At 40.1% G+C, this 14,704-nt stretch overlaps 2 protein-coding genes across 5 annotated transcripts; both read left to right on the forward strand.

Moving 5' to 3' along the window:
* Window positions 1–456: 456 nt before the first annotated feature.
* On the forward strand, window positions 457–10,711 carry LOC100708315 (SS18L1 subunit of BAF chromatin remodeling complex). Of its 4 annotated transcripts, none has more exons than XM_005448645.4 (11): window positions 457–1,020; window positions 1,739–1,815; window positions 1,909–1,993; window positions 2,184–2,316; window positions 2,753–3,001; window positions 3,790–3,954; window positions 6,477–6,578; window positions 7,080–7,172; window positions 7,270–7,389; window positions 7,491–7,618; window positions 8,772–10,711. In XM_005448645.4, exons 1-11 carry the CDS (start codon window positions 952–954, stop codon window positions 8,796–8,798), a joined length of 1,248 nt encoding a protein of 415 aa, XP_005448702.1. In that variant the 5' UTR covers window positions 457–951; the 3' UTR covers window positions 8,799–10,711. The 4 variants fall into 4 exon arrangements, with proteins under 4 accessions (XP_005448702.1, XP_025757083.1, XP_005448705.1 ...); XM_025901297.1 differs by lacking the exon at window positions 457–1,020 and adding an exon at window positions 1,056–1,164; XM_025901298.1 differs by lacking the exon at window positions 6,477–6,578.
* A 175-nt stretch (window positions 10,712–10,886) lies between these two features.
* mtg2 (mitochondrial ribosome-associated GTPase 2) lies at window positions 10,887–14,207 on the forward strand. The gene is made up of 8 exons (XM_019349471.2): window positions 10,887–10,899; window positions 11,042–11,147; window positions 11,813–11,912; window positions 12,067–12,214; window positions 12,905–13,020; window positions 13,142–13,360; window positions 13,455–13,593; window positions 13,716–14,207. The coding sequence occupies exons 1-8, from the start codon at window positions 10,887–10,889 to the stop codon at window positions 14,087–14,089; spliced, it is 1,215 nt and encodes a 404-aa protein (XP_019205016.2). The 3' UTR covers window positions 14,090–14,207.
* Window positions 14,208–14,704: the final 497 nt, after the last annotated feature.

A 14,704-nucleotide genomic window follows, 5' to 3' on the forward strand; every position in this document is an offset into this window, starting at 1 on the left:
TTGACCTTGTTTTTAATGTGGGTAAAAGTTACTACAAGAGGCTTTTTTTGTTTAAAAGGGGGGAAAAACATGAATGCTTCAGTTTCTACTTTGGTTTGCTACTTGCAGATTTGTAAATTCTTGCATTTGCCTTTTTGGAGTATTAATCAGATTTGTCCATTCAATGTTGCATAGTATTAATATAATGAACTAAACAAGGTTTCAGACTTAAGACTTAATTTGGTATATTCAAGGGAATGAGTTGAATGTAAATAAAATGGATGTGCTGATACACCTGTTATGAGACTAAAAGACATTTTGTTGCACAAGTAAGCATTTAAAAAATTCTTCCGAATTATAAATAATCTGGGATAGTATCTGTGTTCTATGGCTGTTTCTTTGTCCTTTTAAGGAGCACTCCTTTAAACAACGTTAGCAATATATTCAAGATTAGATTATATAAACTGGCAAAAAAAAAAAAAAATTAGTAAATGTCTCACTGAATTACAAGATTACACATTCCCTGATTCAGTGCTGTTGTAAAAATGTGAATGGTGGGATTTCCACATTTCCTGAAATGCTAAAAGCAACTTTGGCTACAGCTGATCCAAGCAGACTGCTTTCTTGAATCAAACGATACCCCGTCTACAGTGAGGGAAAGTGGTAGGCTACTCACTGCCTGGACTATACCAAAATCTGAGGGAGAGGGATTTTTCCCTTACCATCGTATCCTTTTATATGCATGTAATTATTTGCACGCAGATCATAAATATTCGCTTAAGGGAAATCCTCTGTTTAATGCCATCCAGATAAGTCAAGTGTTTTCTAATTTTGCATCTTTCACGACATGGCTCTGGTTTGGTCAGTACCCCTATTCCTGGTAATGGAGAAACTATGTAACCAAATAGAAGGCTGCGCTCGAGATAATAAATATTAGAATAAAAGCGGCTCTTTTATTTCCCATATGACAAAATGTCGGTGGCGTTTTCATCGGCGCGCCCCAGAAGTAAAGGGGAGGTGACACAGCAAACCATTCAAAAGGTAAAAAATCCTAAAACGTCGCGACATTTCTATTTAGATCTTCTAGCATGGGAGTATGTGATCCCCCTCCAGTGCAGAGAAAGTAGCCAGTGGTGAATATCAAAGAAATGGCAACTGGTATTGCAACGTTACAGTCAATTGAAGGTGCGAACCAAACAAAGCCATCGCGGTGATGTAGACGAGCGCTCGGCTTAACGCCGGCTGGATCTCTGCTTTCTTGGTGATGCTGTCTGTCATCCTCGCAGATATTATGAGACGAATGGGAATATTTTAGTGTGAGAAATTGGAAATCCGCTTTATATTTCGTCGCAAGATGGTTAACAAGAATTCTCAAAGCAACAGCTCTGCCCTGGTGTTTAATTAATTAGGCTATAGGTTAAAAGTGAAGGCAGGTGTTACAGTATATGTCCTAGGGCACCGCTTTTATCCTTGATTGAACCGTTTAGCGCGAAAGTAAAACGTAAACCCTATCCTTGAAAGCCAGACTTTCAAACGGCGTCCTAAATAAAGACAGTGAAAAATGAGTTCTTCTTTTGGCTCTGTTATATAAAAAGAAGATGAGAAAGGTGACCCAGAAAAAAAACATTCAAGGGCTGGATAAAGTTCTGAGAATCAAGCACATCACTGTTTTAATAAAGTATTTGTTAGTTAATAATTTACTATACACTTATAGGACTTCAGATACAGTGGAATGAAGTTGTTTTATTATTTTCCAAAGATGCTGGATGAAAATCATCATTTAATACAATGCATAATGGATTACCAAAGCAAAGGCAAGACAGCTGAATGCACACAGTAAGTGTTTTTTTCTTTCCTCCCTGACCGGTACCTGCTAAATATCAAAGTATAGCACAATTAAGACTGGTTTTCTTCTTCTTCTTCCTCCAGGTATCAGCAGATCCTGCACAGAAATCTTGTTTACTTGGCCACAATAGCTGATTCAAATCAGAACATGCAGTCATTACTACCTGCGGTAAGTCTGATTTGTGACTTCAGTAATAGCAACTATCAAATATAAGTATACACTGTGTCCACTGGGAAAATAGAACATTAAAGGAAAACAGAAAATAGATGCATATAAATACAGTGTGAAAAAAATGAACTGCATATCAGTATTTATTTATGACTGCCACTACTTAAATATTACGTCTGTACACCTTTAGCCTCCCACTTCCAGTATGTCTTTGGGTCCTGGAGGGATGGGCCAGAGTGGGGGACATGCTCAAAGCAACCTCAATGACAACATGGGACCAGCACTGCCCGCGACATCAATGATGCAGAGCCAAATGAGTAATGGTGAGAGTTAATTGCATACCTGTGTTTTACAGATAAGCCCTGAATCACTTATTTCAGCCCAAAGATGCCTCCCGATTTTGTTGTCTGTCCAGTGTCTTGCTTGCTCGTCTCATTCTGACTTAGCTGCATGTTTGTCTGCAGACACAGTACCATGTCTTGTCTGCCACAGTGCCCGCACTTCTTTATTGCTTCATTGCCTTCATGTATCTGTGGTTTTAAGTTCAGCCAATGAGTCAGATTGTTTCACAGTTATGTTACTATATTCCCTCTTTTTGTGAAAAAACTATACACACATCCTTAACATGCGTTACTCTAGCTTTGTTCAACCATGCACGTCTCCTGTGAAGATGAACTGAATGTGGGGCCGTGGTTAACATGATATGGCACCACAGGGGAATGTGTGGTGGCTGCTCTGACTGTGCGTGTGTGTTGTCAGGCCCCAGCCATGCCCCCATGCAGCAGCAGTCTGGTCAGGTGCAGTCGGCTATTCCCTCCACCTCCCTCAGCCTGCCAGCAAGCAGCTATGGCAGCTCGGTCCCTGGGTACAGCCACGCTGCACCCTCCTCCCAGGGCAGTATGATCCAGGGCCCTGGGCCTGGTTATGGCTCTTCCTCCTCTTCTTCCTCCACATCCTCATCCTCTTCTTCCTCCTCCCGCAGCAACCTCAACATGCATTCCAACCAAGGTGAGCCAGGTATCGTAAAACCCAGTCATCAAGAATTGGTCTCTAAACCATCATGATCTGATAGTCAGGAGTTACCACCTCTCGAGATGCAAGATGGCATACTTGTTTTTTACTTGTTTATGTGTATTATGCAAGATTTGGCATTTAGAGGATTGGAATGATGATAATAATCTTTTCAAGTTTTCAGGGTGAAATACTGTACATGGTACATCAGTAAAACAGTTGGATGATGACCTCTGAAGCTGTGCCCCTTTCGAGCTTGCATAAAAAATATGCCTGCATGCATATCTTAAACTTTCCTCCTGTGTAACAGACAAATACGAAACACATTCAGTTCATCACTGAGGTGTCCTGCCTCCTTCCTTCTTCCCTTTGCTTCAGGTTTCTCCTAATTTCTGAGATGCACCCCTACTTTCCTTGGATGTCCATGTGTATTTATCGTACTTCTGTTAATGCGCTGACTTTGCTGGCTTTGTTTACACTTAAAGCAGCATCTTGAAAGCATTTCTTTAAAGATATTTTTTTAAAAGACCCTTGACTGCTGTATGCTATGGATCCCTTTTGGCTTTCCCCCTGTGTCCTGATTGCCTTGGACCTCCTACATTTGTTTGTTTGTGTAACTTTACACATTTCTGTCAGGCTCAGATCTGGAAATTCTGCTTATGCTCCAGAAGGCTGTGCATTCTGGAGCATAAGCAGAATTCATCAGCATTATAGATGAAGTTTATCTCTATATATTAATGTACAAGATCTCTCCCTCCCCCCAAATAATCCCACCTCCTCCACAGTCTCCATGATGCACCAGCAGTCTGCCACACCACACTACTCCTCAGCCCAAGCTGGGGGGCAACATTATCAGGGACAGCAGGCCATGGGCATGATGGGTCAGGGCAGTCAAGGAAACAGCATGATGTCTCAGAGGCCCATGGGATCCTACCGCTCTTCCCAGCAAGGTAGGTGGTAAGATTTCTTTACGCTGCTTTGGTATGGCTGTTGTTTCAGTGAGTTTATTTGGACTGATTTGTGTACTTATGTACACTTGTGTGTAGGTGGGTGTGTGTGAACACCTGACTGTCTGGCGAATAGTTTTCCAGGTCTTCCAAGTGTGGCGGTGGTTGCCAGTATCTAAGTTTTGAGATGGATTGAGATGAAAGCCATAGTTGCTGCAAAAGCCCCTGATACGTATTGGTAGTATGATGTTCCAAGATTATAAAACGAGAGTGATATTAGACATCTGGAATTGTGTAGGCTCTAGTTGCCTTCCTGTAACTTTAAGAAGTAGCCTGGAGATGTATCACTTGTGTCACATTAGGTTCCTATCTCTGTAAATCACTTAACTTGCAATGTCAGTGTGTGCCTAATAATAGCTCCTCTCTGTCCCTTTATGTCTTTCAAAGGGTGCAGGCTTTGAAGGCATGTAGTAACTTAGATTTAGAAGAAGGATGTGATACTAATTCCAGTGCAACAGGCCATTAGCACTAGTACCCTATTGCATTATAGTGTGAAGTGCTTCCAGATAGATGTGTGTTACAGGAATATTGTGTCCATGGTTAAGCTGTGTAAATTGCCCACCAGCCTTTGGTTATGTAGTTGTTGAAAGGGATATTTTGATTATCTATAGCTAATTGGTCATATCTGGAAGTGCAAAAGACATGTACAGTTGTGGTGAGAAGTTTACATGCACTCATCCATCCATCTTCATCTGCTTTATCCGAGGCCGGGTCACGGGGGCAGCAGCCTAAGCAGAGAAGCCCAGACCTCCCTCTCCCCAGCCACCTCCTCCAGCTTATCCGGGGGAACACCAAGGCGTTCCCAGGCCAGCCGAGAGATATAATCTCTCCAGCGTGTCCTGGGTCTGCCCCGGGGCCTCCTCCCAGTGGGACATGCCCGGAACACCTCGCCCAGGAGGCATCCTTGTCAGATGCCCGAACCACCTCAACTGGCTCCTTTCGATGTGGAGGAGCAGCGGCTCTACTCTGAGCCCCTCCCGGATGGCCGAACTTCTCACCCTATCTCTAAGGGAGAGGCCAGCCACCCTTCGGAGGAAGCTCATTTCTGCCGCTTGTTTCCGCGATCTCGTTCTTTCGGTCACTACCCACAGCTCATGGCCATAGGTGAGGGTAGGGACGTAGATCGACCGGTAAATTGAGAGCTTCGCTTTTACACTCAGCTCCCTCTTCACCACAACGGACCGGTGCAGCGTCCACATCACTGCAGCCGCAGCACCAATCCGTCTGTCGATCTCCGGCTCCCTTCTCCCATCACTCGCGAACAAGACCCCGAGATACTTGAACTCCTCCACTTGGGGCGTACATGCACTCATCATGGACATAAATGTCATGGTAATCTGGGGTTTTGAATGATTTCTCTGAACTGTTCTTGGAATGATTGTACAGCAATCAGTTGTCTCATTGTTGCCTCTTTAGTGCACTTGTTAATTTAATTAAAACCAGAACAGCTGAAACGGATTAGCCACTAGCTGCTTAACTAACCAGATCAATATCCCAGAAGTTGAACTGACTTGATGTTACACTCAGATTAAAATATGTACTCAGTGAAAATCTGAGAAAGAGAATTGTAGAGTTACACAGATTGGGAAGGTCCCTTAGAGCCCTTCTAAACAAGTGAAGATTCCAAGATCATCAGTTTAAACAACTGTACATAAGAATAAGTTATTCAGATGTGTAACTACTTTGCCAAGTTCTGGAAGAAGACCCAAACTGAAACCAAATATTAGTGTGGATGTATGTATATATTGTAACCTGTCTGAACCTGTGTGAATCTGAATTTACTGAATTAAAGATGTATGTTGTACAATCATTCCACCCTAGAAAAATGATCAAAACCCTGAAATTGCCATGACATCTGGCCATGGTGAGTGAATATAAACTTCTGACTACAACTGTATGTATTAGATTGCTTTGGTATGAGTGCGTTCTGTGATTCTGCCCATCTTTGTATGGAATTTTTGGCTTTTTGTAGATTGAAAGGTCGCAGTTTTCAGAGTTCTTGTTATTTTGTAATTTTCTGATTCTCTAAGATACAGTTCAGATAAAAAAACGGAAGTGGAATCTGGAGTTTCTGCACACCACCACCAAACAAATCCTAATTTTCCCGAATAACAGACCTTCTGTGCTCTACACTTTATCTTCAAAAATTGCACATCATGCATTTTTCATTTAATCAAGCAGTGCAATTGTTTCACTTTAATTACTATATCTAAAATTTGGGTAAAAAATAAATCTTCCTTCACATTCTTTTTATTTAATATTATCAATTTAATCTATTGAAAATCATTTTTCAGTGACTTGTACAGAACTTTATTTACACAAGTTGTAAAAACATAACTGTAATATTAATTATTTTTATTTTAAGCTATTTGTAGTTCTCCTGGCCACAGCCACTTAGTGTCCAACACAGCGGCCAGTTGGTTCGACCAGTTGTTTAACCAATCATGGTCTTACCTGTCTTGCAGGATCTGCACAGCAGTACATGGGACAAGACGAGTTCTACGGAGAGCAGTATGGACACACTCAGAGCTCCAGCGAGCCCATAAACCAGCAGTATTACCCTGATGGTAATCGTGCACATTCATAAACTTCATACACACAGCTTTCAAACACACAATCCCCATTGTAGGTCATTCCATTTCCCTTTAGCACTGTCCTACAGGCCTGAGCCAGATTTATTGCTGAAGCTCTTCCTCCCAACTTTTCAGTGTGGGAGACAAAAGTAATGAAAAAAAATGGAAAACTCTGACATTGGTCTATTTTCTGCCACTGTGTCTGTGTCCATACTGTCCCCTTTGGTGTGCCGAAATTTCAGATTTCAGAGAACGATATAGCAGCGTGTCACAGAGAGAGCTCAAACTTCATCTGGGGCGTTTTTAAAAAAATGCTTTGTGTGATACGTTGAAGTGAAAAGGCTGGCAAAATGGTGTTCGTGTGTAAATTTGTTGATGGACATTTATTATGAATGTTTCAGCTGCAACATGCAAAAAATAACTTCTCTTTCGTCTGTCACTGGATTTTGCCTTAGCAGAGGAGTTTTTGCATGTGTTGAATCGTGTTCTCTGCAGGTCATGGGGAGTATTCATATCAACAGTCTTCATATGGTGAACAAGGGTATGATAGATCATTTGATGAATCCTCACAACATTACTATGAAGGAGGTAATAATAATTTCTTAATTTAAATTGCATTTCTATATTTTATTGTTTAAATAAATACTTAACTATAGTAAGGCACGTCTGATATGTCCACCTCCAGGTAACTCTCAGTACAGTCAACAGCAGGCCCAGTATCAACAGAGCTCTGGCCAGCAGCAAGCCTTCAGCCAACAGCAGTACTCTTCTCAACAAGGCTACAGTGGACAGCCCCAGGGATATGGTGAGAGTGACTCATACAGTCATTTTTGTGCGTTCAGGCAAATTTAAACATGCACATAAAACAACTGAAAACATCCACCTAATTGAACTCCTGTGCTACAGGTCCAGTCCAGGGAGGATCATCTCAATATTCTCAGTATCAGCAGAGTCAAAGCCAACAGTATGGATCCTACCGATCTTCCCAGGGAGGCCCTGGAGCGCAGACGCAGAGGCCGTTCTCCTATGAACAGGTACATGAGACATTTTAACTTAAAAGCAAAATGTATGTATTATTTAGGTATAGACATACTGGCACAAATCTGTGCATGAAACAAGAGTAATAAAATAACACAGGACCTTGCTGGACCCCCTTTGTCTCAAAGAATTGTAATTGAATTTGACCATGATCTAAAACACTGTTTCCTGTTTCCTTATATAATTACACAAAGCAACAGAAAATCAGATTCATATAGGAGCAGTGAAGTAAAAACAAGATATTGTAGTGTGTGTCTGTTTTAGTACTAATAGAAATATATACTCTGAAAGCATCATGCAGACAGTTGTGGTCAGAAGTTTACATGCAATCATCATCAGTATGAATATAGTGTAACTGTTCATTTCCCATGGTGGAGAGCATGCATCTTTAATGAATAACTTGTTCTCATGTACATGCATATTTAATGACTTAAAAACCAAGAATTGGGTGCACATCTTTGAAATTATTTTGGGGTTTTCTGTAATCCACACAGGCTCAAAATGATATATACAGACTAAAATATATACATAAATCTCCAGTAGTATTTGGTTAAATGTTCTTTAGCAAGTTGCACCTAAACCAGACACTTCTGGTAGCCATCAACAAGCTTCTGACATAATCCAAGTTCAGTATTTGGCTGCTCTCATTGGCAGAACTGGTATAGTTAATTTAAATTGGCCGGTTTCCCAGCAGAAAACCTTTTAAGCATAGTCCAAAATTTTTCAGATTTGCAGATTCCAGTTCATGGCATGTTTGAACCTTGGGAATTCCCTGGGTTGTTTCTGAATATCCTAAACAATTTCCTCTCATCTGAGGGTGACATTTTGGTCCTGGCATCTGAATAATTTATACTTATTTATAATTGTTTGAATTAATGATCTTGGAATCTACAGTTGTTTTGAATTGGTTCTAAGAGACCTTCCCAACTTGATTAAATCTACAATTCTCCTTTTTAGAGCTCCACTTTCTCGGATATTTCCCATTGTTTTAAGTATTGGTCTACATCAAAGAACAGTTCAAAAAATAACTAAAAACAATTTTAAATTTAAATTTATGCCCATGATGAGTATATGTAAATGTCCAACCACAACTTTAAGCAATATATAAATAAATAAATCCAATTAAACATATATTTTTTCTAATTTCAGGGTCAATATGGAAATTATCAGCAATGAGGCACCACAATGTTTTGCTGGTGGAAGAAAGTGTGCGATGGAACATTCAACAGTTATGTACTGGGCTCAGCTATGGATTAGATCAGGCTGCCATCAGATTTATTATCCTCTCATTAATCATCATTCTAGCTAAAATAATTAATCCAGTCAAATGTGACGCTTCCCTCCTCCGTTTTAATTTCAACAGGGTTGTAGCTGGTTGTGGTGCTTGCAAAACTAAGGCAGTTAATATAACCATTCTATACAAGCTACTAAAAAAGGTTCTGTGGAGCTGTCACATGCACCTCAGCAACATGCACAAATGAACTTGTTCTCTATCCCTTACCTTTACTGTTTTAAGAGCTTTTGATGTTATTTTATCTTTGGTGCACAGCGCAAGTGAGACTGTGGGACTAAAAAAAAAAAGCTAATTAGCCTTGAAGAGAATATTCTTTGATATTTGATTAGAAGACTATAAATCTTGCTCTTATTCCTGGTATAGACACTGTTATATCTCATGGTACATTCTTCAAAAAAAAAGGTGAAAATGTTGGTCCTTAAACCTGACTTGATCATGGGGTTTGTCTGTGTTAGTCAAACTGTGATGTGTTGCTGTGTGGTATAACATTATGTGTTTTCACTCTCTGCATATGTCTTGCTGAGGTAATCGACATAATAGATAGTTGACAGATGAAAACTTACAAATGTGTATCATTGTCCATGATAATCTTACATCGTGGTAGTATTTTTGACACTATATTTTGAGTGGCATCGCTCTGCGCCGGCTTATAGCGTCTGTGCAGGGGTAAGGAGTGTTGCGCTCTGATGCCATAAAGTAATGATTTTTACATAAAATTGCATTGCCACTTTGTCTGCACTTTATTTTACAGTGACAGTGTATGTATTGTCTAATATTTTGTATCGTAGCGTGATTCAGGCTGTTTTTAAGAGATGATACTCAAAAAGCCAAAGTAACATGGGAACAGAACAGTAACATGTCCTGCACCTCAACTTCAATAAGTGCAATACACTCAGCTCTGTCAGTCATGTTGAGGTTGGCTCTTACGGTGAACTTTACGTGATTATATGTAGTTTTTTTTGTTTGTTTTTTTACATACAGCTGTGATAAAGACAGAGATCGTTTGTCTCAAGTTATTCAGTGTTATGTTACAGAAAAAGAACAGAATGTGATAGACTATTTAAGAATATTACTTCTTTATTTAGGTGACTTAGAGGCAGATATGTGAACATATCAAACATAAATCTTACAACTTTAGCAGTTTTTTTCTTTGTAAAGTTTTTATTGCTATTATTTGTATTAGATTAAGGAATTCATGTTAGAACAATAATACAAGTGTTGCAGCGGTATAATTTTTGTACATCCACAAGAATTTACCTTTTTCATATTTATTATCGATCTATCTATCTGCAAGTTATTTATTTAGTTAAAAAGAAATCAGACACCTTTTTTTATTTCTGTGGTTGTGAGGGTCCAACTTAGCAGTATTTTGTTATAACATCTTGTTGTAACTCAACTTACCTCAGAGGGGAAGAATAACACAACAACTGTGGTCATTCTGCAGGGGTTATCAAGGATGGGAGATACCTGGCTGTCAAACAGCTGATTAACTATGTACCACTCAACACTGACAATCACAGGCGTCTCTAAATTGGTATCAGTTTCTCATTTTTACTGTGAACCAAACATGTGTGGCAAGTCGTTTTCCAGTTCTACGTAGTGTGTCATCACTCATGGGTGGTATGCCTTGTTAGTGTGCGTGTCGGTGTGTGTGGATGTGCGAGAAGGAGAGTTTGATGTGCATAATCCAAATATGAATGTTATCTACTTATCTATTGTAAGACTGCATCGCCTGATCTTTTCTGCTGTCTTTTGTTACTATTTGCTATACAAAAATAAATTAACATTCACCTTTTGTGTGTCTGGATTTTGTCATCTGAACATGAGTCAGAGACTCTTTAATATTTCATTGTATGCTCATTAGTCACTTCATTGGGCACACCTGTTCAGCTTCAGATTGCTAGGCAATAACTCAGTGCATCACAGAATTTAGACAACTTAATATGCTCAGGTTGAAGCCAAGCATCAGAATGAGGAAGAAAGGTGATTTTAGTGACTTTGTACATAGTATAGTTGCTGGTGCCTGGTGAGCCATCTCTAGGGTTTACAAAGACGGGTCTCAGGAAGAGAAAATATCCAGTGAACAGCAATTCTGAGTAAAAATGTCTTCTTGTCACCAGATAAGAATGGCCAGACTGCTTTGAGCTAAGAGGAAGGCAGCTTCTTAAATCTATTCAAAGAAGAATTAAGGCAGTTTTAAAGGCAAAAGGGGGGTTCAACCTGGTGTACTTGTAAGGTTTACTTTCAGTCTCCGTCATGTGTTGATTGCAACATGGTTAGGTCACTAAACAAACTAGAATATCTGTCATGTCTGCAAAATAAAATAGATTCTAAACCTAAACTTCAGCAAACTTTTTTTTTTCTAAGGTAGACACATTCTAGAGTTTTGGGTTGAAAATATGAATTCTTTGGCGGTTCAGGTATGAGATTTACTTTTCTTTTGTAGCACAGCAGGTGGCGGTAGTGGACCACAAAGCAAAGGCAAAGACTGATTTTGACCGTTGCGGCTTCCGTAGATGTGTTGGTCGTAGTATGTAAACGCGTGATGGGTAGTTACGGTCGTATCGAAAACGCCAAATAATTATATATAAGGGAAATCAATGAATAGACATTTAGATTTTATAAACTCTTACCTATTTCCCCGATAGTTTCCTGTTTATTACGCTGGTGGTGATGCGTATTAACGTAAACGGTCGACGTGACATTGACAGATCGCTTTTAGCTACTTTAAAACTGTAACCGGTGTCTGTTTGTTGAACGCTATAATGTTGGCAGCGTTATCTAGAGTTAAAATCCCTCGCTGGCCATCCTCGGAATTACTTTTAAGATGTATTTTCGAACAAAAGGTCGAAAGAGGTGAGCTGAGCTCCCTCACACTCAGTTCTGCGCCCTGCAGTAGGAAAGTCGGCGGTGTCAGAGATGTCAGCACCTCGAGTACACTGTGCACCAAAGTCCGCGGAAACTCCAAGAAAATGGAGATGTCTGAAAAGAAACTGGTATGTTAAGCGTTAAGTTAAAGCGTATTTTACACGGCTTATTTCTCAGGATATTTGCATATTTACAAAGCATAAACACACCTGTTGTGGAGACGATCAGAGTCGTAAACATGGTTCACTGTACTGTGAAATTGCTTCTTTTTGCGCCCCATAGACCCGTCACTTTGTGGACCACCGCCGTGTGAAGCTGTTGGCTGGGTCAGGAGGTAAAGGGGCCAGCAGCTTTCACAGTGAGCCTAGGAAAGAGTGGGGTGGACCGGATGGAGGGAATGGAGGTGATGGAGGAAGCATCATTATAAAGGGTAAGTTTGATTGGTTGCAGGAATGTTTATTTGCACTATCTGATTTGCCTTGTAGAAATCAATATACTCTCAAGAGTAAACAGAATTTTTCAATCTTCCGTTGTTCAGTTTCTGTGAGCCTGTGTGAATTGCAGCCTCAGCTTTTTGCTCTTAGCTGGCAGGAGTGGCGCCTGATGTAGGTTTTATGCTGCTGTAGCCCAACTGCTTCAAGGTTCAGCAGGTTGTCTTCCTATCAGCTCACCTCTGACCTCTGAAATCAACAAGGCATCTTCACCTGCTGAGAACTGCTGCTCACTGGATATTTTCTCTTTTCAAGACTGTTATGTATAAATCTTTGAGGCCATTGTGCTGGAGAATTCCAGTAGATGAGTTTCTAAAATACTCAAACCAGCCCTTCTGGCACCAACAATCTAGTCACATTCAAAGCAACTTAAGTCATGTTTCTTCCCCATATGGTACTCTGTTTAAACTTGAGCAATTGGTCTTGACCATGTCAAGATTTTTTATACATTGAGATGTTGCCATCTGATTAAATATATGTTTTAATGAGCACCTGGTGTACCTAATGAAGTGGCCGGTGAGTGTATATATAGACAGGAACCAAAACCAGGATCAAATGGACAATAAATTCTTCAATAAGAATGAGTTTTTTCATGCTTTTATATGTATTCCTTTTTTGTCTGCTTTCAGCTGACCGCTTTGTCAAATCATTAGCACAAGTAGTTCCAGTTTACAAGGGGGAGGATGGGGAATCGGGGGGCAGCAAGAACTGTTATGGTCGGAACGGCAGCCCAACCTACATTCGTGTGAGTCCCTGCATTTCATCATAAACGGCACCCACTTTGATCATGAGTCCAGCCTGACCTTACTTAACCTCTCCTGTGATGTTTTTTGTGTGTGTGTTTGCTTTTTTAAAAATCTATAAAGGTACCATTAGGAACTGTAGTCAAGGAGCAAGGCAAAACCATACTGGACATGACTGAGCATGGTCAGGAGTATCTTGCTGCCTTTGGAGGGGCTGGAGGGAAAGGGAACAGATTCTTTCTGTCAAATGAAAACCGTTCCCCAATGACAGCTACTCCTGGAATAACAGGCCAGGAGCGGGTCCTTCAGCTGGAGCTACGTACCATGGCACATGCTGGACTTGTGAGCAGACCCTGTTTCTGAAGAGAAAACTGGCTCAAGACTTTTCATCAACACAAATATATTGAGGTGTTTTTATTCCCTTTCATCCCATCAGGTTGGCTTTCCAAATGCTGGGAAATCATCTCTGTTGAGAGCCATCACCAATGCTAGACCTGCTGTGGCTGCTTACCCTTTTACAACTCTCAATCCTCATGTGGGCATAGTCAAGTACAGGGATCATGAACAAGTTGCAGGTAGGTGGTTTTAAGCAAAGATTCTAATTGTTTATTGTAGGAGAAAAAAAGTTTGTTATTATAGTATATTATAGTTTGATAAAGTTGAATGATGTTGGGATTTTTACTTTAACTTTATGCAGTTGCTGACATCCCAGGCATCATTCGAGGAGCCCATCTAAATCGAGGCTTAGGAATCTCCTTCTTGCGCCACATAGAGCGCTGTCGTTTCCTCCTTTTTGTTCTGGACTTGTCGGCTCCAGAGCCCTGGACCCAGCTCCAACATTTGCGTTATGAACTGGACCAGTATGAGCCTGGACTGTCCCAGCGGCCTCAGGCTATCATAGCCAACAAAATGGACCTATCTGAGGCCCAGGAAAAGCTGGAAACTCTTAAAAGCAACGTTTCCCAGAGGGTCATCCCTGTTTCAGCTCTCACAGGACAAAACACAGAGGAGCTCATTCTCCACCTGAGAGAGTTGTATGATGGCTACCTCCAAGGGGGAGGTAATGGGTGAAGGGAAATTCAGTGGTAGGAAAAACTGACCACTTGCTTAATAGAAAATCTGTATGTTAAATATTTATATTGGACAATTTAGAATGTATTTTAATTTCTCAATAAATGTTTAAATAAAACATAAGAGTTTGGTGTTTAATTAATGATGGTATTTACACATACAATATTTAAATGTATTATTTTATAAAAAATGAACAGCAAAAAAGATTTTCAATGCTGCCTTTAAGTTTTACTTGATTTATTTATTTTTTTACAGATATGATTTGTCAGGAACAAAGTTATTGAGAGTTGAAAGTAGATGGAATTCCTCACTGAACCAGCAGAGGGCATGTTTGTCATGTTTTATTGCACCTCAGTGGTAGTTATGTAAATAAAGCTCCATATAGTCAAAGTAAAGACATCTAAGGATTTGTGGAGAACTTAGCACAGTTACTGTGGTGAGCAGGAAACTTCAATTGATTTTTACAAGCTCCTTTCATGTGGAAGCAATGGGCCACATTCCTAGTGGACGATCTTGGTTTACACGAATAGTAGGAGAAAAGTATAGGCTATAATATGATATAGCTTTTTGTGCACTTTGCTCAAAACATAAATCATGTTAATAAGCTATATTCAT

This window comes from Oreochromis niloticus, linkage group LG20 (assembly GCF_001858045.2).
Source record: "Oreochromis niloticus isolate F11D_XX linkage group LG20, O_niloticus_UMD_NMBU, whole genome shotgun sequence".
NCBI lineage: Eukaryota > Metazoa > Chordata > Actinopteri > Cichliformes > Cichlidae > Oreochromis > Oreochromis niloticus.

What these genes read in the sequence shown, in the direction of transcription:
- LOC100708315 (XM_005448645.4), top strand. Translation starts at nt 952, where the DNA reads ATGTCGGTGGCGTTTTCATCGGCGCGCCCCAGAAGTAAAGGGGAGGTG. An exon ending in AAGACAGCTGAATGCACACA is followed by an intron (nt 1,816 to 1,908) that starts GTAAGTGTTTTT and finishes TTCTTCCTCCAG; the next exon opens with GTATCAGCAGATCCTGCACA. An exon ending in CAACATGCATTCCAACCAAG is followed by an intron (nt 3,002 to 3,789) that starts GTGAGCCAGGTA and finishes CCTCCTCCACAG; the next exon opens with TCTCCATGATGCACCAGCAG.
- mtg2 (XM_019349471.2), top strand. An exon ending in GGGTTCAACCTGGTGTACTT is followed by an intron (nt 11,148 to 11,812) that starts GTAAGGTTTACT and finishes TGCGCCCTGCAG; the next exon opens with TAGGAAAGTCGGCGGTGTCA. An exon ending in CCATGGCACATGCTGGACTT is followed by an intron (nt 13,361 to 13,454) that starts GTGAGCAGACCC and finishes TCATCCCATCAG; the next exon opens with GTTGGCTTTCCAAATGCTGG.